Source organism: Numenius arquata, chromosome 18, assembly GCF_964106895.1.
Source record: "Numenius arquata chromosome 18, bNumArq3.hap1.1, whole genome shotgun sequence".
NCBI lineage: Eukaryota > Metazoa > Chordata > Aves > Charadriiformes > Scolopacidae > Numenius > Numenius arquata.
The window spans coordinates 8,091,087-8,116,629 of record NC_133593.1 but is presented as its reverse complement, the minus strand read 5'-3'; the positions used below and the strand labels follow the sequence as shown (position 1 = coordinate 8,116,629).

General features: G+C 50.9%; 1 protein-coding gene across 1 annotated transcript; it reads right to left on the bottom strand.

Annotated features, from left to right (window-relative positions):
* Positions 1–266: 266 nt before the first annotated feature.
* CPD (carboxypeptidase D) lies at positions 267–25,057 on the bottom strand. The gene is made up of 21 exons (XM_074160466.1): positions 24,393–25,057; positions 21,325–21,572; positions 13,158–13,300; positions 12,259–12,428; positions 11,756–12,123; positions 11,155–11,346; positions 10,083–10,250; positions 8,770–8,879; positions 8,227–8,329; positions 7,612–7,754; positions 6,833–7,002; positions 5,928–6,239; positions 4,485–4,680; positions 4,067–4,202; positions 3,106–3,255; positions 2,585–2,680; positions 2,427–2,491; positions 2,146–2,277; positions 1,565–1,750; positions 1,146–1,245; positions 267–493 (listed from the first exon to the last, which is right to left on the bottom strand). The coding sequence occupies exons 1-21, from the start codon at positions 25,055–25,057 to the stop codon at positions 267–269; spliced, it is 4,080 nt and encodes a 1,359-aa protein (XP_074016567.1).
* Positions 25,058–25,543: the final 486 nt, after the last annotated feature.

The following is a 25,543-nucleotide window of genomic DNA, read 5'->3' as shown; positions in this document are numbered from 1 at the left end:
GCTGGCCACCCTGTTAAGTTGCCTTTCAAACAACATCATGTGAACCTCCAGATCTTGACCCAAAAATGAAACAAGCCACATGCCTCCAACACCCACTGATTTGCATGTACATAGGAACAGAGCAAATAGTAGAGGGAAGTTGGGAGCTGCCACCCACACCTCTGGAGGACACATCCTGCAAGCTAATGTTTCAAAACTGAACCACAGGGATCGCCCCCCGCCACCAGGTCTGGTCCATGGGAACCTCCATTCCTGCTTGGGAGGTGTCAGTGTTTGCTGGAGTACAATGTTTCTTCTTCAGTGTCTGTTTCATCCTGGAATTCATGGCTCAGGAGGGACTTCTTTGAGCCGGTGGACATCATGCGGATTTCATCCTCGTAATCGTCGTGGTGCTGCCGGAGGCGGTGGAAGCCGTCCTTGTGTCTGTTGGACTTAATTGAGCAGACACACCAGATGATACAGGCGGTGAGGACCAGAGCAGACATACTTGCACCTGCCAGACAGAAGACATTAAAGTTAATGCCTTGTTCCCCCATTCCAGAGGCTCTAAAGGCTTGCCACCATCGCTCTTCCCTTCTACACAACCACTTTCCTCACTTCACTGTGACCCTGCTCCTTCCTCCCAGACCACAGAAGACATGCCATGCAGGAGACGTGCTCCCAGAGCAGCACTGCACTAGCTTTACTTTCTGCATTTGCAATCTAGGATAGCATCACTGAGCTGCTTTGCAGACCACTGGGTATAAACTCCAGCCTCCCCAACAGCTGCCACTTTGACAAAAATGATCTCTTAATGGTTACCTGGTGCCACACCACTCAAAGAAACCCTGGAGAAAAGCAAGTCCTCCTAGTTCCCAGCTCTATGCACAACAGGCTCTCCCCATTCCAGGCATCTCAAAGTCCTTACTGAACCCTTCAGACCCTTGCAACACTCTCCAGTCCCTCCCTCCCATCTGCCAGCCCAGCAGCACCAGATCCAAGGGTCATTGGACCAGTTCGCAAGGACAAGCCCGTGTTCAGAACGGAAAGCACGAGATGGCTTAAGTGCAGGCTACTTTTCCAGTTCAGTGAAGAGAAGGGTCATTGTCAGCACAAACCGGCACAGAAAGCAAAGCTCAAAGCTTTGATCAGAAGTGTCACTTTACCTGCAACAGTTACAACCAGCTCCCTTGGCAGACCAAATATCCTGTTTTCAGTGTCAAACACAATGAACACAGAGCTGGGTGCATCATGACGTACAAAGACCTGCAGGAAGATACAAGAGCTCAGACTGTCTCAAAGCTCGCACCTCTGTTAGGTGTCCAGACACAAGAGGTACTTGCCAACCAAGGAAGGACGGGGTGGATGCCAAAGACAAGTGCAATGGAAAGAAAAGCTACTGCCCAAAACAACCCTGCGCTGCTGGGAAATTCTTCTCCATCCATTATATCAAGGCAGAAGACAGTTACACTGGGCACATAATCAGCAGCTAAACACAGCCAACGAGGCAGAGCCCAAATAGGGGACATCTTTAGGGGACGTGACAGGAGCAGGGGGAAGATCTCCAATACAGACATTCGCATACCTTGACGTGTTTCTGCTGGTACCCATCAGCTATCACATTGATGTTATGCAAACCTGGAGCCAACAACACGTGGAAATAGCCACCTTCTTTAGTATACACCCTCAAGCCTTCATTAAGAACAATGGTAGCTTTAGAAATTGCCTTGCCACTCTTGTCTTGGACAAACCCATGGACTCCCTTATGAACCTGAAATAAAGCATTTCAAACACCTCACTTTCAGATTCAAGCATATGGCAAATTTGTAACTAAAACAGGATCTAATCCTCCCCTCAAAATACAGCCCATTCTCCTCCATCCCTGAGCCTCATAATACATAAAAATGCACGATACTGCACGGGCTGCTCAGCCCACCATGAGGCAAAACAGCACAGATGTTTAACTCCCCTGTCAACACATTTCCTGGTCACTTGCTGCCTCTGTTTAATCCATCCCTCATGCAGTCTAAATTGTGACCGTCTGTAATTGCAGAGCACCAAGAAACCCACAAAGACTCTCCATTCTGCTCTCCTCCTCTCCCCCTCCCCATCCAGCCCACTCCCTTCACTCCTTGATGGAATTTCCTCCCTCAGACCAGGGCTCACCTCCACCAGCATGCTGAGGAGAGATTTCCTGTGGTCTGCCCAAAGGCTGGGAAGTTGTCCTGCGCTCGGGAAGTAACAGCAGCCGGTATAAACAGTGATCTCAGGACAATGACCAAACGTAACACTGAAATCCTGCAAAAACCAAAAGCACAGTTACAACAAAAGAGGTGGTCTTTAAAAAGTGCAGCTGGAGGTGGGCAAGTTTTGCCCAGAGATCAAAACAAATATGCTTTTTGATGCTCGTTTAGCAGAGATGGAAAGCCTTGTGCCATATGACGTACCTTCATACTTCCCAAGTGACTGTGCCATTCAGAGCCACGGATCACACCGCCAGGAATATTCTCATCTGTGAGAGCAAGAACACAGCTGTCAGGCAGATCTGCTCAAAGCAGAGTCTGGCACAGGCTGATGGGGGGTTAAAGGATTCAACCAAACATACCTGATTTATTTGGACAGCCTGGCTGGCCCAAATGCATCAGCGGATGGTTGTTCGCATACAGAGATGCCAAATGCTTCAGTGTTTCTTTGTTCTCCACTACAAAGAGGAAAGTGAGACTTTGAGAGTGCAACTCACTAACGAGGTGGAATGGATTCCCATCCTAACCCCCTTGATCCTTCACTGAACAGTGATACACTTTGTTTCAGGGGCACTCCAGATTTCCTGTAACACTAAGGGATGGTATCAAAAGCAGATTTAACACTGGCTTTGGCAGAGGAAAAGTTGAAATACAGTTGTAAGAACAGAAATGGTAAACATTTTGATCCCTCGCTGGATCCTGTGAGGTTTTATAGCTTTACTTAACAGCCTGTCAACTCCAGATACAAAGGGCTGAACACAAACAGAGGCTACAGAACACAACCAGCGCAAGAAGTTCTTACACCATGTGGTCACATGAACTTCTACAGAGACAGCCCGAGGGTAACTACGTGTGTGCAAGGCCCTGGAGGAGTTAGTCATACCTGTCTGCGCTGGCTTATCATATGGGTAAGTGACAAGCAGAGATCCTCCATCTAGAGCAACAGAAAGGCTGAAATCCTGCTTCAATATCAAGTTCTCTATGATGGCTTTGGTCTCAGGCTCTCGTGTCCCCAAATACCGGGAGTAATTGCCTGTAAATCAGAACAATAAATAGAAAAGGGAATTGACAACAGTTTCCTTTCTATTTGAGAGGAGAGCAGAAGTACATTCTTTGTTTATGTCTGAAATTAAGTCTGCTGCATGTATTAAAAGGTTTTTGTTGGATCTCAGCAGATGCACCTGACCGATCAATTAAAGCACCTGGTCCACACTAGGAATTCATCTGCAAAGCTAAAACAAATGTGACACATCACTATTTCCCCAAGCTATTTACTTTTGTGATGCAGAGTGTATTTCGTATGTTTGCTCTCTCTTCAATGTCACCGAACTGACATTTTCTTAAGAAAGCACTTGGGATGATCCCAACCAAACCATGCCAGAGAGAACACCTTGTCCCCAGGCAGGGTGGGCATAGCACCGACACCGTGCTATGGACACCGTGGGCAGTTACATGGAAACCAGAAAAGCATGAAAAAAAGGAGACCGTTTCCAGGGAACATGAACAGAGGCCATTTTTCAGAAATGGGGGATTGAAAGAAATCAATTAACAGGAAAAAGACATTAGGGGTTGTCTGACCTCTGGGCTATTCCTAAAGAGCTCTGCTTCGTCTTTTCCTGGCAAATAAGGGACTGCAAATTACCATCCATAAGTGGAATCCAAGCTTTGGAAGCTTCCCAGCAGATGTGCTGCCTGGGCTCCAGGGCAGGAATGCTGCTCTCTTTACAGTTAGACCCTGTAACCCAATGACTACACCCAACCCCAGAGCAGCTAGCAGGAGACTTCTACAGCAGCCTGCATTTCTACAGGGACACCACACATCACTTTGCTTTAGTTTGCTTTACTTGTGAAGTCTGTGTCCAGATCTCTGCCGTGAGCATTAGTCTGGCCTATCTTCGACGTGCAGCCTCTCTCCTGCGCTATCTCACGTCCGTCTGGATTCAGGGAAGGCACAATCACAATCCGCGTTCGGTCAATCAGCTGAACAAAAGGAGGAGAAACAGTACATAAAGTGCAATTAATAGGGTTCATTGTCTGTATATCTTATTTACCTGGATCTCATCCTAGGAACTGCTGCTTATATTAATATAAGCACCCAGAGGTTCCCACTGGCCCCATAGATTTCGCGCCACCTCCCCATTATGTGTGGGATCGCTGCAACCCACAAGCCACTATTAGCAAGATAAGTCTCTCCCAGTGAGCACTGTCATCTCAGGATACAACTGGAGGGCTCCAAGATGGTCCCTCACATTGGCTTCTCACCTTCGTAACAGCAGCGTTCTTCTTGTAGTTCATGCAAAGAAATTCTGCCAGTGCCAGGAGCAGCTCCGTACCAACGGGAGCGTTTCCATGAATACCAGCAACAAAGCGGATCTTTGGCTCCTCAGGCTCAGACTGGTTGGGCTTGTTGGAGATTTCAAGGGACCAGATCTGACGGAACTCAACGCTCTGACCCAAACTGCAAGAGAAGAGAAACCAGAGCATCAGCTCGGGAACAGAGCTGCACCCCTACCCTGGCCTTATGGAGAAATCCCCGTGTGGAAAGGAACTGCACGAGGAGGCTGCAAGGGCAAGTGACACACAAAACACAACCACATCATAAGATACTTGCAGCAGCACCGAACCAAACTCACTGGGAACGCGAGTTTGAACATGAGCATCTGTGTAAGAATGTATCCAGGTCCAGCTGTACAGGATACCCAGTGCTCCATGTAGCTCTATATAGCCTACAACATCCCCATAAACGTGGAACTGCTAAAAGCCTCTCTGCTTCCAATGTTGTGGGCTGGTTTTTGTTTGTGTTTTTTTTTTTTTTTTTTTCCTTCAGAGTGGGATACATCTGGACATCAAACTAATTTATAAAGCACCCAGTTTAAGAGGACAAAAGCAGGCCTATTTCCAGTACTGCAGAAGTCGTTGCTACAGCCATGCCATTAAAGCTAGAAAACTGAATGCAAGCAAAGCAGGGAACACAATCAGGGCTGATCCAACTGGACAGACAATAGAGGCCACAGATGAGAAAAGCAGCCTTGGCACCAATGGGGACAGCACATGAGCACGTTGTGCCTGGTAACAACAAGCAAATGAGGTCCTGGGACAAAGAGATTTGTGCTTTCTAAAGCTGACAGAGGGTAAGCGCTACAGGTCACAAAGGAAAGCAGAACACTGCAGCAGCTGGTGTCCCGCAGGAGGGCAGCCACCTTGGCTCGGGGCAAGTTAACTCAAATGTGTCTCACGCTATTGAATTAAAATCCGAAGGCAGACAATCAAAAAAGGCCATTTGAGATTTGTAAGTCAAATTTTATCACTTTTGCTGGGGACTCTCTAGAAGGGTAGGTGTTGGAAAGGATTTGGAAAAGGAAGGAAATAGAGAGCGTGGGACAGAGATACCTGCAGAAACCTGGGATATCAATGCTGGGAATATCGCTGGTTCCAGGCATCCCTGGGGAGCTGAGAGTACCCCAGGTTTAGGTCAGTAAAACGATGCCTCAGGAAAAAGCACACGGATGCATCTGTGAGGCCCTGCAGCCAGTGCTCTGCCACCGTGCCCTTACATGTGGAGCTCCCCTGAACTCAGGGACCACAGGGAAAAGCAGGGACGAGCTCCCCATCTCCGCACTGTGTTCATGGCTTGTCATTTTGCTACTTTCCTACCCCAGGCTGCTGTTCAGGGAGGAGCTTAGCACTGCTGCTTTGAGTTTTCACCTGGTGAGATTTGTGATGTGCGGGTAGTTGAGGTAGAGGCCTCGGAGAAACTCAGAGAGGTCCTTGTAAGGGCGGTATCGGTAAGGAGAGACATCCCCCGAGGAGGAAAGCAGGAGGCGCTCCAGGCCATTCTCGGCAGAGAGATCTTTGATCAGGGTCTCAAACTCCTTCTCGTTGGGGTCGCTGGTGTCTGGGGTGTTCAGGACCGGCACCTTCCCCTCCTCCACTTTGATGTCTGTCCGTGAAAGAGTGAAGTTGACCTGCACCCCACCTTTGCTGCCAACTTCCACCGTCTTAGTGACTGGATCATACCTGCCCAGGGAAGACAAGGCACAAAGAAAGGTCAGGCATTCAAGGCCTCACACAACAAGCCACCCCCTTCCTGAGTAGACACTTTCATGGGACTGTTACAGCTCCCCGCAGTCAAGAGCAAGAACAACAATAAAAGCAACAACACTTCAAAGCGACATGTGAATGGCAGGAGGACAGGGAGCAGCTCAGGGCCCCACATGGCACTGAGCTGCTTTTGGCTCAGGTGTTGCAGGGTTACGTGGCACACTGGCAGGACAAGAAGTCAGGCTGCTTTAACCCAAAGGTTTTGGCAGCAATTGAAGTGATGAAGTCATTTCTGTGGGCAGCTGCCTGCAAGACGATGTCCACTAAAGACATTAAGTTATCAACTCCTTCCCCGCACCACCTCCAAACCGGGCAAGATTTGGATTGTACACCAGGGCCAGGTGAGCAGTCTTTGACATCAGGGTAGCATCATGTTGCTAACTCTGCCCAGGCCAGAGGGCAGGAGAAACACCCATGCCTACATCTGCTGCAGACAGAGGCGAGTGGACCACTCCTGACTTGGAAGTCAGTCACGCGTCTGTCTGTTCCTTGTGCCATGACTTGCTCACCCTCGGGCAGATGCTGTGATTTTGTATGTCCCCTGGACCAGGAGGCGCCAGTAGTCTCCATCCTTGTAGGTGGTCACCGGGTGGTTGATGTTAGCAACACTGATGGTAGCGTTGAGAATGCCCCTTCCGTCCATGGCATCCAGCACAAATCCCCAGACGCCGCGGTGAACCTGCGCACAGACCCAAAGCCCTCCTGAGTGCCAGCCCTTGCTCTGCCTTCCACCCCACACATCACTGCGGGAGCACCCACACCCAGATCCCACCAGCTCCCAGCCCAGGAAGTTCAGCATTCCCAGGGAAGTAACATGTTCCAAAAGGGTTTAGGTTAGACTTGCCAGCAGCTGGCGTGGACAAAGATCACCTAATGAGTACAATGAGCAATTGTTTGGCTCGGGGTGCCACCACGGCACTCTCTGCTCCACACCTTTGTTTGCATGCCCCAGGTGTGCAGCGCTACCACCAGCCCCAACTCAGAAGGGAACAGCACATAAAGGCCACTCCAGCCTAAGGAAAACCAAGGTAGTGGTAAAGAAAAAGCCCACATCTACATCACCTGGCTGCTGTTTCCATACAGATCTTTGCTATGTTGAGAAGGAGGGAAGAGGAGTTGTCAAGACATGTTCTGATGGGGATGGTTTCTGTGGAGCAGGTACCCAGTCTGGCCAGGAAGCAGCACTCGTTTCAGCACACAAACTACCCTGTTCGTTCCAGCACATCTAATGCAAACCCCAGAGGCAGCTCACAAGCTCACACGATTGCTTGGGCTCCAAGTGTCTCACCTGTTTCATGAACTGGAGGAGAGACCGGCGGTTCTGCTCCCAGTACTTTGGCAGCTCCTCAGCTTTTGGATATTTCACACAGCCCAACTCAATGGTCACTTCAAAGCAGTTCGTATGCAAGTAATTCCAGTCTTGCATCCCACCTACAACAGGAATGTAAAAGAAGTTTTGACAAGGTCTCCTGAAGGCAATTGTACTGCAGCTCAAAAAAAAAAAATAAAAATCAGATAGTAGAGAAGATGAAGTACAAACTACAGCGTGCATTTTATAGCCAAAGAGAGAAGGCTTTTACACAGGGCAAGATTCAAGCTTCAAAGGGATGCCAAAACAGCAGACAAATAACCATACTTCTTGTAAATACCTTTCATGCTAATAAACTGTTGTAAAATTTTATTAAACCCTTTTTCTAATAGCCAGAAAAACTACACTATAAATTCTTTCCCTCAAGGAATAACTTTATCTGGTTACACTATTTAAAAGGTCATAAAAGAAACCTGAGTTGCAGTAATCTAGGCTGACCAATGCAGAGCTTGTGACTGATCAGACTAAATTCTTTAAGATGCACGTGCATTAACTTGGAGACAAATACTGCAAGAGATTTAAGGTCTTCTTTACCTGGAACGTTGTACCACTGAGCTCCATTAGTGATGCCGTGTGGGAAGTACTCGGTGGGGTACATATCCTTACAAGGGCTTCCCTGATACATCTTTGCATTTTCCTAAAAAACAAGATGCAACATGTGAAGCTGAGTCTCTGCATTCTACAGCCACTGGCGCTTTTGTTCTAACATTAGTCACGCGCTTGGGGTTATCAAACACAGAGGTTCGTGCAGGCATGTGTTTGTACGGCCGCAGCACAAACAGACTTCACCCACATCCATACCCAACCCATAGACATCCCTGCTCTCTTCCCGGCCCATGTACAGCATTTTCTTCAGTGTGTTGGTCCCTGTGCCTGCACACAGCGTTCCTCTTACAGTGCCTGCAGACAGAACGTGCTGGACATGGAACAAGAGCCTCCCGCAGGACCCTTCTGCTGTGCCCACAACACCAGGCACCCACACTACCTGCGCCCTCCTCTACCAGCCGCTCAGGAGGTTCCCGACAGGACCAGGAGTGAACCCAGCAGGATGTGCCTGATTTCCCATTAGAGCTTTACCTTGGAGTAGGAAAGCGCCAGCTGCTGAAACACAGCATCGTCTGGGGATTTACTGTATATGGCTATTCCTTGTTCATCGTCATCAAAGGGATAATTAACCACCAGAGAACCTGCAGGGGAAACAAGCTTTGACTTGTACTTGCATGTTTTCCAAGTGATCCCTCAGCCTAACAGGGGAAGTTTTTCTTTTTCTCCAAGGAGTGCTAAGTCTTCTGTTTCTGAAGACCTGGCATTAAATAAAGCATTAAGCCCAGTGGCTAGAAGAGACAACAAAGCCACAGGAAGAGATAAGACGACACCCGGTTGGGAAGGTGAACACAAATCATGACACATCACAGGTTTGGCTCTTAACGTGCAGGAGGGATTAGCACAACCACGTAATAATCACTTTCACAGGGGAGAGAAAACAAGGGGCGGAATTTCCTAGAACATGCACGGTGCCCTGGGCCCAACTGCTGTAGCTTTTCAGCCTCCTGGAGTTTATTGCAAGCACTGACAGATTATAACATCCTCGTCTTACTGAAGCTTTCCCTACGCAAGTTGTACTAATAGCTCGGTGGAAGCCCAGGCACCACCGCTGCTGGAGACCTGCCAGCTCCCTCGTACCCACACACGGTACTTCTGCGCTACCAAATTAAACACGCGAGCACAAAGCAACCACCTGCAAGTTACCACAGCTACAAGCCAGCAGGCAAACTGTCGAGGGAATAAGCTGTAATACAGAGACTTAATTTAGATCGCTCCAAAAAAGATAATTAAATTACGGCAAATTTCATGGTTCCGCCATGCAATTCAAGGCGGGGAACCCTCAGGATTACATCTCATTCCCTTCATTTTATAAATACTACGAAGCCTCCAACAGCCACAGCACTGTGTCGCGTTCCCAGCCCCAGCTGCTGAGCAGCCGCTGACAGAGCCCATTCCCACCTCCCAACGGCAATGAGCTGGCTTCTCCCCAATGCATGTGCTCCCTCCAGAGAAGTGGTTGTGATCCTCCCAGCAGCCTCGTCAACTCCCTACAAACGTGCTTGGGGACGCAGTTTTCACCCATTTCCAGCTTCTGCGCCATCTTCCAGCAGCACAAACAAAAGGTTTGGTTTACTCTTTGTTTGTGGAGACCCTTTGGAAAAGGCCTTGCCCCTGTGGCAGGAACCTGGCTGCCTCCGTTCCTGCCATCTCACAGCAAGGCCAAAGGCAGAGGGCTCTCTGTGAGAGCTCCTCAGTTCACACCTAGAACACTATGGAGATATCCCTCCAAACTTCCATCCCTCCAACCTCAGTGCAGAGGAAGGAGCTCGGTTTGGCTGCCGTACCTCCGTGCAGGTTTGCCGAGAGCACAAACGGGTACGACTGTAACCAGGTCATGACAGCGAGAGTTTCTGGCTGGGGAGGGTCGGCCACATGGAAGAACTGATCTGGGAAGTTGCGGTTCAGGTCGTAGTTGTTGCTGTTGTTTCTGCCAACGGTACCTCCTCTGTCTCCTGAAAATTAAACACAAGTTCAAGCTTGTGCCCTGTGCAAGTTCCCACTTCAGTGCAGAGGCTTCATCCTCTTAATTACAGCGCTTACAGCTATCAATTAATGGAAGACAGCAGAGAGCACAACAGTGCTGGGTTCCTAACCCCAGAGCGAAGGGACACCCAGGCCCTCCTTCAGCGACAGGCCTGCTCTGGGCACGGAGATGTCCGGAGACCCTTTCAGCGGGTGTTGGCCCAGGCTATCCGTGTCAGTCAGATCACAGTTCGCAGAAAGGCAGTGAACCATGAACACTCCCAGCAGCCGGATGTCACAACTGCAGAAACCTCAGAGCTCACCTTCTCAAACCAGCCGGACAAGTTCTTTGTTAAACCCAAGCAGAGCTCTGCTTCCAGAAAATCATTCTGGACAGACTTTGTTCTGCCAATCTGCAAGAGCCACGCAGTTTTAAGGACTTCCCTGAAGGATGTTTTTGCCAATTTCAACATCACGATAAAAGTCTATATTATCCTTGGACAAGTGCTCTGCAGACAGCCTGGCTCCAAAATCACATGTTACTAAGAGCATGGACCAAAGCACAGCAAGTATGAGCTGTGACAAAGGAATGTCTTTTTTTAAAATAAGCCTTGGGATAGCCACAAACCATAAGGGGACCCAAACAGGGATAGCATATAGCACTGCTGAAGCAGAAAAGCTCTCTCCAACAGCTTCAAGCATCAGTTGACTGCCCACATCCTGCAGTGACCCACTCATCCCACAGTACACGCCAAGGCCCTTCCCAGCATCTCTGCACAGAGAGCACTTCTGTTCCAGCAAGGCTTCCAGATTTTTCAGAGAGGTACCATTGAACCCAAAGGCTTGTTCTCAGAGCTAGAAACCCCACAGATGTTTCAGCGCAGGCAGCAATACCTTCCTGGGACTTCTCATAGCCATCAGGGTTCATGGACGGCATGATGTGGATCCGCGTGCTTCGGACCAGGTCAGTCACTTCAGGATCTGTGCCAAAGTTCTTGCAGAGGTACTCGATGAGGTTCAGGAGAAGCTCTCGCCCCACAACTTCATTCCCATGCATGTTACCGATGTACTTGAACTCCGGCTCACCTGCACACACATGGCCACACCAGAGAGACAATTATAACCACTTACATTAAAGATTGGAGACATCTCACCACCCTGAGCATTGCTCTCTCAGGCCTTGCTGGAGGGCGTTTACCTAAAATTTACCCTTCTGCTTCCACAACACCAAAAAGGACAAACATTATTTCAGGGAAGCCCTTTGGTCCTTCTGTCACCAGAGCTCCATGACCAGGGTAGATGTCCCCAGCAATGCTATTTAACTCACACTAGTGACACCCACTGCACCTGGTCTGTTTAGAAAGGACACTGCAAGAATCAGCTCAGGCTCTCCTCAGACAGGTGCCAGCTCTACGCTCCTTTTTACTCTGCCCACAGTCTCCCAAAGCAAAGGGTCTGTCACTTGGGCTTCGCTAACAAGGATCTCCCACGTTACCTGCTTCATGGACGCCAGGGTTGTCAGAGATCTCCATTACGTAGAGCTCCCGCAGCTCCACCGACTTGCCCACGGAGTAGAGTCGGGTTATGTTGGGGTACTCGTTGGCGTACCGCCGCAGAAAGATCTCCATGTCTGGGAAGTGATGGTGGCGGAAGTCCACAGGTTGGACGGGTTGATGGAGAGAGGTTGGGCTCGGGGCCTCTGCCTGCACAGGGGTGGGGGTGATGGTAGAGACAGGAGCAGGCGTTGCTGTGAACTGCGTGACATTAAGAACTGGTGGCATTACGGTTGGCTGCAAGGAGAAATCCACTTCTGTTGCAGCTCCCTCCTTCACCTCGATGTTCTCTCTGGTCACTGGTGTGTAACTGTGGAAAAAAAAAAACCAAAACAGCTGGCTTCAGCAAGGAGGCTCTGCAGAACAGAGGCCAAAACCCCCTGCAGTGAAATGAAGGAACATGAGCAGTTGGCAGTGTGGACACCAGCTGCCACAGAGACATTACCCCATTACAACTGCGGTCACGTTGTAGGTCCCAGGCACGAGCAGTCGGTGATAATCACCGAATTTGCCTGCTGTGATGTTATGAGCAATACCGGCAACAACAATGGTCGCATTCTCCAAGCCAGCTCCAGTAACTGCATCCCTGACAAAGCCCTTTACACCAATGTGGACCTGAGGAAAACAATGCAAGAGTCTGGCTGAAGACAGGCAACATTAGGGGAACCGTGTCCTCGCCCAGCAATAGCCCCCTGCCCTTCCCCAAACACAGCAGAGCAGGACAGCTGCCAGTCAAAGACACACAGGGGCCCAGTACTTGGCCAGATGGCAAAGACAGGAATTCCAGCATGCACTGGGAAGGCAGCAAGATCTCAGAACTGATCCTCCTTAATAAATTCTCTGTTTTATTATCACGGGCACACAACAATATGAACATAACAGGGTTACAGGCCATACTGAGGGACAAAAGGCAGCTGCCTCCCTTCCCAGCCTAAACTGTCACCTACTCAGCTCGCACACAGTGACAGTCTGGCAGAGGACTCTGCAAGCCAAGGTCTCAGTAGCGCTTTTGAACATCTCTGGAGACTCATGGCACTGAGGTTATACAGGTACCCTGCATTACTTGGCGATATCTGCACTGATCGGTCCCTCTGTTTAACACCGAGCCCCACGAGGCCCCGCTAAGTGGAGCTCTGTTATCACAAAGGATTTGGGAACAGTGGCAGAACCACAGAGATACACAGCAGCTTTGTAGCCACCCACCTCTGCACAGTGACTGCAGCAGTTGTGTTACCACACGCAGCAAACAAAGCCACAAGAACAACTGAACATGGTGCTCTCAGCCCACCATGGACACGCGGGTTTCACAGCTGCTGCCCCCAGGACCGTCCCAGCCCACACTACCTTCTCAATGAACGTGAGGAGAGAGTCCCGGTTGTTCTCCCACTCCTGCTGAAGCTGGGACGTCGGCGGGTATTTGCAGCAGGACAGCTCCAACGTGATCTCAAAGCAGTTGGCCCACACGTAGTTGTAATCCTGCATCCCACCTGAGAAAAAGAGGCAGAGACATGTGCTGAAGGCAATGTACAGACATCTCTCCATGGGATGCAGAGTCTTCCCTGTCCTTCAGCCCTGCCATGGCATCTCACCACGATGCCACCCTAGCTCCAGAGTGAACAACCTAAGGAGAAAAGTCAGATCAGACCATGGTGAGAGCCTGTGCTGGTGGAGATTGAGCTCTGTTTCTCCCAGTAACTGGCACACTGGGCCATTCAAATCAGCCACAGACACTTCAAAGATGACAGTCCCTTTGGTCCTACTGCTCTATCAGCTGAACTCAGCAGCACAGCACTTAGAAATTCGTACGGCTTCATTTAACTGTGAAGATATTTTCCAGACACTACAAATCCTGGATGCCAGGGCAGGCACACCAGAGTTTGAACACTTCTGCTGCCGAGTCCTTCGCTATGAGCTCCAAGCCACCTTCAGCTTTGTGAGGTTTTCCTACACGAGAAGATACTCTACCCAAAATGAACTTCAGGCCCCGATACAAAAGGACACACCAGACTATCAACTCGCGAGGTGGCAGCTCAAATCTGCATGGCAAAATCAGTTTCAAGGACCATACAGCTGTTCTCCCAAAAAAATCTTAGCAAACTCTAGATGAGAGTTTCTGCTTCTCTGCTTCCTCAGCTGCTCTTTTCCTCAACTCCTTATCTGAAGGTCTCCATTTACTTGATATTTAGAGAAGCCCTAGCAGAAAATCTGACAAGGTCTGACATGGTGACAGCATGCAGTGAACTGCAGCAAGTCACCTTCAGGAGACTCTCCTCTTGATCCGGGAGGGCAGTGACACCTCCCTCACTGCTGAGGACTCCTGTGACCCCACAACAGCCAGGTCCTGCAAGAGGAGAACAGGACACAGACTTGTTCCCCTGGGAAACTCGCTCTCTTCCCTGAGACCTGCAGTCAAGGCACCAGCCTCCTCCCACATTTCATCTTTAAGGCAGCAGTCTCAATTTAAGGATGTTGCAGCACCTGGGGACAGCTTGCTAGCTTAGTGTTAAACCAGCCAAATCTCCATGAGCACCAGAAAACAGGAGTACACAGAACTGTTTCCCAGTATTAAGCTAATCTTGCTATTCCTGCCCTTCAGAGAAATCACAAGCACTGCTATGAAACAAAAAGGTGACCTTGTTCCAGAAAGTGTCCTGACCCCATTTGCTGAAGTTTACGTTCAACCCTCAGCAAGCAAACCTGTTTCTCAAGCAGGAATGAATCACGTACCAGCAGGACTTGAGGGCTGCAGGTATCGACACTCCCGATCTGGAACTCGGACTTCAGCTTGTTGCTGAGGGCTGCAAACGTTCAACCCTCTGAACATTCATGGGAGGCTTCAATAGCAAAAAAAAAAAGGCCATTCCAAAACCACCACAAGTCTGCAAAACAGGTTTCAGAGTCACCCTGACAAATCCCACCACATGACTGCAGCCAGATGTCATGGCCACAGAAAAGGATCGTTCCCACCACCAGCAGCAGAACAGGCAGCTGTGTCAGTATGGAAAACACACCACACTAAGTTTTACGCATACGGATGGAATCTTCTGGGTTACACAACCTTGTACAGTTACAATCCAGAGAGACCAGCACGCCAAGGCCTTGGCCACCACTGCCCAGATGGCTCCATCCCAACCTGCACAGCAGCACCTGAGACCACTCAGCCCAGGGACCCCCGGGCACCAACTGAACAAGTCCCACCAGTGCCAGCTGGACACAGGGGCCCAGGCAATGGGTCTCTTCTGGGTGAGTCCAGGAAGTCAAACTGGCTCTCAGAAGCCCATCTGCCATGGAACAGCTACACATTGCCCCACAGGAGGCAGAAGCAGACTTCAGGAGGAAGGAAAGCAGAAGACAGCCCACGGCACGTGTGGTGGCACCAGCCTGCAAGACCCCAGCAGGGAAGCCTGTAAGAAACGCACACTCTGTACTCCCATCCTTTGCTTTGCCCACCAAAGTGCTGCATTGGTGCTATGCTAATAAACCTCACTTGCTTTGTCTGAGCAGTTTCCTAATCATTCACAAGCTCCTTCACAAACGAGGGACCCTCCATGGTGCTGGCCAATTAACTGACCGGAACGGATCAATACCACGATGCAAATGCGCTACCTGGCATTTGCAGAGGCCGTGTTAATGCACGGCCAGGAAAAGTCATCAGCAGCACTTAACCAAGCAGAGGAGTCTTACAATAAACGCCACGGCTGTGAGCCCTCACTGTCCCAAAAGGTCAGGGATGGCTGCTCCGAGTTCAACAGCCTCACTGCACTCGGGTGGCGCCGAGATGGACTGACGGCATAAAGCCGGATTTAGAAGAACAGACCCCTGAGAAGATGTGCGGGATGGTACCGGATCAAAGATGTCCCAGTTCCTCTCAAGTCTTCTGGGAGCCTGCTGCTCAGGGAACATGAAGCTTTTATTATAACAAATCAAATGTCGCTCGCCGCCAGAACGAGAGCGCTGCGGCTTGTGCACGGGCTGAGATCAAAACAGGAAAGAGACTTTTCTGTCCAGCACAAGGGGCCAAAAAAAGCGTTCGAGGACTTTAAAACTCTCAAACTCGGTTCAGGAGGTTAGAGGAATGGGGCCTGCAAATCTGATACACGCTCAGTTTTACTCAGCTCCTGTTACCAGGCTCAGAAAAGCAACCCACAGCGAGCTGCTCCCTCGCCAGTAAACACCACGCAGAGTGAAACAATTTGCCAGCCTATAACCATCTGTTCATAGCAGGACGCTAATGCATTTGAAAACATCCATACGTAAACCAGAGCCATTATGAAGCATATTTAGTGCTTCATCTGCCATTCAAGCAAATTTAGGACAGATGCTCACCCATAATAGAGCAGCAACGGTCTAAATTAGAGCTTGCTACATCAATTTCGGGAAAACCTTCTCTTCGAGAAAGTAGTCCATTGCATGCTTGGAAATTTGGATTGTAGCCGCTGCACATATTTGGCCTTCACACGGCCCCGTTGCAGAGCAGGACAGTTATTTTTACAGCATATGGAACTAGGTATTTTTCCATACACCATCTGCACGGCCTCTCCTGGCTATGCAGAAGATCTGGAGGTGTAAAGAGAGAGCTGCACGCAGCCCAGCTTTAGCACAGCGCTACATTCAACGATTAGAGCAGAAAAAGCACCCCCAAGGCAGCGGTTGGTCAGGCTACAGTGCTTCTATCCTACTTACCTGTTTGGGTAATATCTGGGATAACTTGCTGGATTAATTCCAGCATTTTTGTACGGCAGGGTGTCTTTTAACCCACACTGCATAAAGCTTCAGCTTCCCAAGGAAACATCATACCTACTTTACTGGTGAGGAAAGCAAAGCAAAAGCGAGCAGCTTACAGTCACAGCAAGCCAGTCCCTGGCTGGCAGCAGGTCACTAAAATGCTTAGAACAAACCTCTCCCTGGCTCTGTCCCACTCCTTGAGCATCAGGACTGCGCCTCAGGCAAGGATCCCAGCCCTCTCGCCGCACAGAGTTCACGTCTCTGCTCCCTGCCAAGCTCCCCACCAGGCAGGCAAGCGGGAGAATGCGGCTCTCTAGAGTCCAGCCCGGGGATCCAGATACCATAAATACACCACGTGCCAGGAGAAGCCTTTCCAGGCCAGCCAGGAAGGACTCTATTTTCAAACTGCACTATGAAGAAATCTCTCTAATTCTGGCTCTCGCTGGGGCTGACTTTAGGGGATGAGAGATCTGCAGCTGAGTCAAAGCAGAGAAATGGTCCTGCCTGCTCTGCAGAGCGAGCAGATGGCACAAAGCAGCCGGAGACGTGATTAAACGCGTGGCACAAATCGCTTACTCTGTGGACAGAACCGACTGTCTCGTAGCATGAGACTGGGCAAGCCCCAGCAGCAGCACCAAACAGGCAGAAGAATGTTTTGGTCCATTAATCTGAAATCATTAAAACTCAGAGGAGGTGAGGTTTGAGCCTCCAGCTCCAGCAGCTGCATCACACAGCCCGGAGCGGCACAGCCCTCCAGCCTTCCCAGGGCACTCCCAAAGAGCGGGGCAGAGTCTTCCCAAGAGCCGCACCACCAGCAGTTCATGTCAGATGTGAAAAGAGGCATCAGACCCTCGAACCATGGAGCCAATACTTTTCTCAAGAGGAAAGAAAAATTTGCAAGAAGAATTTTGTGAAAACACAAACGCATAAGGGCAGCTAATTGTGCATATCCCAGAAAGACTGAAAACTTCTACCAGAGCTCACGCTGTGCGACCGCTGTCTGCCATGCCCAGGAAACAGAGGCCACCACAGCGATGCCATGAGCACCCACTGGTCTCAGCACGCATTTTAATTGCTCTGAGTTTGATGCCACTAGAAGCTGTTTGGAAGCTCAGTGTGGCTGGTAACCACAGCCAAAACAACCCAGTCAGCACACACCTAACCTAAATCCGGCTTCAACCAGAGAAGTGCCTTCTGATAGACACCAGAAACACCTCAAACACTTGGACATGAGAGAGTCAAACTAGCAAGAAAAATAGCTTTTCGGAAGGGACTGCAAATAACAAGACCTTCCACAGCTGCCCACAAAATACCCTATTGAACATCATATTGAATTCAGTTTCTGAATTGGGCTCTTTACAAAATAAAGGCAAGTACGCCCTTCCCACAGATAAGACCCGAACAGTTTCTTCACTGCTCTCCAAACATCACCTGGACCATATACCAGCCCAGACTTGCGTGTATTTTCTTGATTTGAATCAGCCACTCGGTAGTTAAAACCCCAAGAGGTTAAAAAGGAAGGAAGAGTAAGAGCGTGTACAACAGAGATAGCCTCTAAAGAGCGTCCCAGTCACAGACTTATCTATAGCAGCTGGAATGCAGCAGCCAAATTCAGCTGTCTGGCGGAAAGCCATCTTTCTCTGTGCACACTTGACCTTAACAATTACTCCGATGGTTTGTACTTGCCACCTCGGTTTGACACACGTAAAGAGGTTGTTTGCAAATTCAAATGAAAGTTAATGGGGTCTGGCATCAGCGTAAACCTGAGCTGGTAACTCTGGGACAATCAATGCCGTAGCAGTTGGCTTTCCAGCATGTTTGATTTCACATGATAAAACGTGGCAGGAAAATTTCCACCTGTTGAGACATTATGTTCTCATTTCTTTGTTTTTCCTGGCTTTCGTTCACTTGGAGCCTGCGGTCTCTCCTGGCACAACCTGATCTGAAGCCACACGCGTGAGTCCCGCACCGTTCTCAGAACCGTCTGCTCTGCTTATCTCTAGAGCTCAGCCCAGCCCAGGGAGCTCCCGCAGGGTACTGGGATTTCCCCAGCCTCATTTTACCACACATTTAAATTCTGCAGTCACTGGGAAAGGCCTCCTGGTCCGGGTACGAGCCTCAGCGGTCCTTGGCACAGAGATGCAGATGACTCCATGCAGCCACTGTGGTGGTTTTGCTGCTTCTGTCACACACGGTGTACAACTGACCCCCCTTTGCCTGCTCTTCATCCACTACTAAAAATACATCATAGAATCATAGAAACGTTTTGGTTGGAAGAAACCTTTAAGATCAAGTCCAACCATTAACCCACTAAATCACGTCCCTCTGCACCACGTCTACAAGTCTTTTAAATACCTCCTGCGAAGGCGACTCAACCACTTCCCTGGGCAGCCTCTTCCAATGCTTGATAACTCCTTCTGTGAAGAATTTTTTTTGTAATAAACAACCTAAATCTAACACCTAAAACCCCGAGGGGTCACAGTAGCTTCACACAACATCAAAATACAGGTGTACTGGCCTCTGCAGTATCGGTTAGTTCACCCGTGCTCCCCTCTGAATCTCAGCTCCCATGGGTTACACTTTACATGAGCTCCCCAGCCTGGGAGGTGCTCCAAGGGCTGCCATCACCCTCCACATGTGCATCCCCAACAGCAGCAAGACGTAAATTCCCACTTTGGGGAGAAACCACACGGATCCGTCAGCCTCAGCAATGCTCCATTCCGAGAGCCAGTGTCAACGCACGCTCCCTGTGATCTCTGCCCGTGAATCGCCTACAGTCATCGGCCCCGAGCCCGAGACTGCGGCTTGTCACACCGAAAGGGCTTGTTTCCGCAGGGGCTGGAAGCTGGAGGCTATTGGACATAATATAAACCACAGCGATGGCAGCACGGAGAAAAACAGGTCTTCAGTTTTCACACCTTGCCATTTCCTGTGAAAGGAAAGTAGGTGAAACCTCTGCTCGCTGAGAGGGCAAAGGCAGCCCGAAAAGCTCATGCCCCACTGCCACAGCCAGTAGCAAACCTTGCATGAGCCAGGTGTCCCTCATCCCAGCAGGAAGATGAAGAAGTTAAGGCTACAGCAAAAAATGCTGCTCACCGGGGGCAGGGGAACCCAGACCCAAAGCTCTGGAATCACCCTCCCTTCAGAGCAGACCCATCCCATTTCGTTACAAGGTCAGAAAGCCTTAGAGTTGCAGCTAACGAACGCCCTGACGGAGATGTTTGCCGATAACAACCGCCAGCAGAACAAGGCAGCACAGATCATCCAGGATATCCTGTTCCCTTGCACGCACATTCACCAGATTACACAAACCTTCCTCCTGCCGGACTTTTCACAGCAGTGGAGCGAACCTTGAGCCAGCAAACACCAGGGCCGGTGTGCTCCACAGGGTGGGGGAAAGGAGACACCTGCTAGAGGAGGAGGTAAAACCCCATCTTATTTGACCAGTGAAATCCTGGGGAATGATTCAGCCGCCGCTGAAATCAAGACTTCCTCTTCCAGCACAGAGCTGCTGTGTTCAGCCCCCAACGCTGGATCCCTCTCCCTCCTTCCCAAGCAAGGTGGATGCAGGGTTAAGACAGGACTCAGTTTGGAAGCCCATGTTTTGGAAAGACAGGGTCTTATTAGAATTTGTTAAGCTGTAAGCTCTGAAGGATAATCAACACCCGATTTGCTCAGCACCCCTGTGTCATCCTCAGCCCTAGCACGAGGGAAAGCAGAGCAGTTCAGGTACAGCAAAGAAATGCAACTTCTTCGGATCATTTGTGCAAGGTTTTTGTCGTGTCCTCACCACAGAAGCTTTTGCAGTGTCCGGCGAGGCCATGGTTGTACAACATCCGCCGAGGGGCCGCGGCAGTGGCACAACTTCTAATGACACGGCCAAGATTTCTCTTCCCACCAGGCCACAGAGCCTTTTCCGTGAGAGCAGCTCGTCACATAAACTGCCATTTAAATCCCATTTTCAGCAAAACAGAGGCACACAGAGTAGCCCACTGCGTGTCTGAGCCACCTCCACACAAGCAGAGTGGTGGCACCAGAAAGTAATTTGCTTATATTCACATCACCTTCAAAGCAGCTGCTTAACGGAGGGAACAAGAGCTCTCCTAGAAGCCCCAGCAGACGGAATTTGGGATCCCTTCTAGATCCCACCACACTGGTGAACGAGAACAGGACGTGCTGATTGCTGCCACCTGCACAGGTCTCACAGCAGAGCAGTTCATAGAAGAGCTCCCTACCCCACTTCCAGCGAGAGCAGCCAGCTTAGCTCAGACCACACGCTCAAATCATTTTACGTAGTTTTACAGCAGGCTATTCTATAATAATTTATAAAATTACAAGTTTGAAGGTTAAAAAAAGCTTCACAGAATACTAGCATGGTTTAACACCTTTAATAAGTGTTTCCTCTTTCCTGTATCAAAATTAGTAACCGTCTGGAGACCTAATGAGAGCTCATTTGGCAAATGAAGCCTCCTGCAGGCAGGGTAACTCTCCAGCGTCTAACAGGGTCAGGAAGAGCCCTCCCATTTGCTGTGATCTCTTCCCTACAAACATCTCCCAAGCTGTGATTCATCAAGCACTTACTGGTGTGCCTGTGATGCCACTTTCCTTCCGTTCAAGCTGCTAGAACACATTCAAAGTTAAAAATATCACTTCGCTGTCCTCTCCTCTGTGATAATCACCACTGGTTTGGATGTCAGCTCTCAATGAGAGCAAGAAACTATTTCTGTAAGACGGTGTTAAGTGATCCAAACGAGCAGAGCTAGAGCGATTCTCCAGCACAGCTTACCTTCTACATCATACCACTGGGCACCGTTTGTGATACCATCTTGGAAGGTCTCTCCCTCCTCACCAGGGCAGTTGGGTTTGCCAGTTCTCATGATGGGGTGATGTGACGCGTAAGCTTTTGCCAAATATTTGAACACTTCGTCATCAGCTGATTTACTGTAGACTCCTGTGGGCTTATGCGTGGGAGAGTCATCGTAGGGATAGCTTGCCACCACTGAGCCACCATGGAGATTGCCAGAGAGCAGGAACCTGGGGTTGGGAAGAAGTAGTAAAAGAGTTGTACTGGAACAACTTCAACAGGAAGCCATCTACAGCTGCCCAACCAGTTATTCTGCTGCCTTCCCACCCAAACCGCCTTCTCAAGAGCCTCCAAACTCTATTTGGGATCAACGAAGCAAAACATGCCTACTGGACGAGCTGCCTAGCAGTAAGGCTGCTTTGGAAGAAGAAGGGATCAGACCCTGCTCCATCAGCCCTGTGCAGGGAGAACCTGCCTGTGGGGCTGCAGCTACACCAAGGCTATGTTAACAGATAGGCACTTGTCTGACACCGAGCAGGCTACTGGTGGACAAAGAGATATGCTGCCCTGGGAGACGTATCCCCTTGTATTACCAGCAGCCTCCAACACAGCAAGCAAGATCATCAGAAGGTATGAACAGCATCCAAGTGGGAGCACAGTGGGGAAATCAGCAGATTTTTGCAATAAACCAGGTCTCAGGACCGATTTATTCACTCCCCAAACCAACATCTGGCATCACTGGAGATGAAATAAGTTTCTTGCTTCAGCCTGAGACAGAGCCCTCAAACTCAGTGACAGACGAGCAGCGCCCTGAGCATAAAGCGATGTACAGGGCTCTTCATCAAGCTTTGAGCAACGCCTGGTATGTACAACAGAACTGACTTGCATAAATAAAATCTGGATGTGTGACAGAGCTATTAAAATCCCAAGTCAGAAAATACAGCACAGCATGCCCTACATCACACTTTGAAATGCTTACGCTGCCTGTGATCAAATTAATGAATCCCAAAGGTAGCTGTCTCTGCTCTTTCTCTTTCCACCCAATAGAGCATGGAGGGGGGAAAAGAGCTCTCCTCCTCATTCGGTCAAATAGGATTTAGGTTCTGAGCAGAGGTAACGTGACCGATAACCTTTACCTTGCTTAAAATAACGCGCACGAATCGCATTACACCCACTTCAGTATCTCTTTTTTTTTTAATCAAACAGTTCTGTTTACCCATTCATTTTTCTATCAGTGGTTGTGTTAGTTTAACAATCGTACCAGCATTAACCAGTGCTGCCAGGCAGAGGGATGCACAAGGCACTGCGTTCTTCACGTTTCACCCTGGCTTCACCTCCAAATCCCACCTCAAACACTTGCAAAAATGTAAAAATAAGGTATTTTCAAAATTATATTAAGAACGCGTCCAAGGTATTTTCAAAGTTATATTAAGAACGTCCATGAGTTTCCCTAATAGCTAATTTTGAGTTGAACCAAGTCTGGAGGAATTATTGGTGCAAACTGCTCCATCAGAGCTGTCCTAAAGGATTTCTAGGACAAGTATCACTGGCGCAGCTCATGAAATTCCTCTAGAGCAGTAACCGCCATCCACCAAGTTTTAATAAAGATAGTTTGTCCAAGCAAATTTTGTTCCCTAAAAGTGAGCAAACATCATAGGATGCTGAAGGTTGTGTGTGTTGGCTGGATCCAGCCAACAGCCCTACATCCCACTGCTGCTGTAGGCCATCCCCTCTCCATTCCTTTCTATCCCCATTTTGGGAAGAGGGACTCAGTTTGTTCCAGTGCGTTGCTTGTATCGGATCAGACTTTGGATTTTGGCTTTCTCTGCACAACTTCACACGGTTGGTTGCTCTGACCTTAGTGGTTTCGGACCTTCCACAGCTCTCTAAAGAACACACAGCAAATGAAGAGACAGCATCCAGCCTGGCCACTGTGCTTCCCAGGGCTGCCCAGGGCCCCAGACCAGAGCTGGGCTTCCCAGGCACCATCTCCCCCACTCCAGGCCCAGCAGCATCCCACCACTCATCCCCTCGGAAGCTGAGAGCCCAACAGGCCAGCACGGGCGCTGAAGGCCCAGCCCTCCACGCTTGCACAGGAGGACAGACGGGGAAGAGGGCTGCAGGAGCAGGGACTGCATTTGGAAACGCTGCTGTGCAGAGCGTTATTGCCAAATCTAGGGAATTTTCCATGAAACACAAAGATGGGGAAAACCCTGCTCAACACAACTCTTCTGTTAATATGCCTGAACGCTGAAGTTATACACTTAACCCCAAATATTTTAAGCATTCCATAGCGCATGGTGAAAGCATTATCAGTCCCAAGAGTAAGAATTAAGACAAGCTGAAGACAAAGCAGATGAGGAGAAGTTTCCAGCTGTGGGTTCCTGGAGAGGGGAGACACGCAGATGGCCATGGAGTGCCCGGGCCACTGCAGGGCATGGGCTGCACCCAGCAGGGCTAGCGGGGCTTCTCAGCAGGTGCACGGCAAACTGTGGCTACTAAACCACTCTCCCATACACACCAGCCAGCACAAGGGTTAACCCGGTCACTGGGTGCAGGATTGCCCCCAGCTGCGAAAACAGGCCAAGCCAGTGCAGGAGGCAGCCTGGGGAGAAACTGGAAAGCTGGGAAGGGGCTCCTTATCAGGGAGTGGAGTGACAGGATGACTAGGGGTAACGGTTTGCAAGTGAAAGAGGGGAGATTTAGATTAGATATTGGGAAGAAATTATTTAATCTGAGGGTGGTGAGGCACTGGCCCAGGTTACCCAGAGAAGCTGTGGCTGCCCCATCCCTGGAGGGGTTCAAGGCCAGGTTGGACAGGGCTTGGAGCAACCTGGTCTGGTGGGAGGTCTCCCTGCCCAGGGCAGGGGGTGGCACTGGGTGATCTTTAAGGTCCCTTCCAACCCAAACCATTCTATGGTGGGAAATGGCGTTTTTCCTCCCCAAGCCCTGCCGGGAAGCGCTGGGAAGGGCTGAAAGCGAGCGGAAGACCCCAGGAGCGGAGCCGAGCGTCCCCCCTCTCCCCGGAGCCGGCTGCCGGCCGCACTCACTTGTTGCGGCGCATCCATGCGATGAGGGCTTGCACCTCGGGGACGGGCTCCAGGTCGGGCTCGGCGATCCCGAACTGGTCGGGGAAGCTGCGGTTGAGGTCGCGGCCGTGGCTGTTCTCCCGGCCGCCCTCCGCGCCGCCGCCGCAATCGCCCTCCCGGGCGCGCTCGAAGCCGTCGGGGTTGAGGCTGGGCAGCAGGTAGATGTCGGTGGTGTTGAGCAGGCGGCTGATGCGCTCCTCGCCGCCGGCCCAGCCCCGCACCAGCTCCTGGGCCAGGCGGAGCAGCAGCGGCCGGGCCAGCGGCTCGTCCCCGTGCATGTTGCCCACCAGCTTCACCTGCGGCCGGCCGGGAAGGGCCGCGCCGCCGGGCTCTTCGCCCTCCCGCTCCGGCCCCAGCCCCGCCGTCAGGCGCAGCACCCACAGCGGCCGCCCCTCCACCGACTGCCCGATGCTGAAGAGCCGCGCCAGGCCCGGGGGGGCCGCGGCCGCCAGCGCCCGCAGCGCCTCGCCCAGCTCGGCCGAGTGCAGGTATCGCAGCGCCTCGCCGGGCGCCGCCGCCTCCGCTTTCTTGATGTGGGCAGCGCGGGCCGGGCCCAGCAGCAGCAACGCGCAAAGCAGCGGGAGCAAGAGCCGCCACCGGCCGGGCCCCCGCGCCGCGCTCGCCATGGCCCCGCCGCACGCCCGGCCTCGCCGCTCCGCCGAACCGCCGGGCAGCGGGAGGAGGCGGTGGCCGCTGGCCCCGCCCAGGGGCGGGCGCTTCTTTCGCCGCTCGCCAATGAGCGACGGCCAAGAGAGGGGAGCCTCTAAGGCGAGGCGGTGAGGGACCAATGAGAGAAGGCAGGGAGCGTTGCGTCACGAGGCGGGGTGGGGCGCTGGGAGCACTGCGGCGCCCCCTGCCGGCTGCGTCGCGGCTGCTGCCCGCGCTGCCCCCGGGGCGGCGGGGAGTGAGGAGGCGGCGGCGACAAGCGGCTGCGCTCCCCGAAGAGGTGATTTTAATTCCTCCCTCGGGAGAAAGCGGCCTTCGGCTTCCGCGCCTAGTGCCTGCCCTCCCGACAGCCGCCGCAGGGCCCGCCGAGCCCGTCGACGGTTCTCACCGGTGCAGCAGATGCGAGTAATAACCCAAAACCGAGTTATCGCATACAGGGGGGAAAA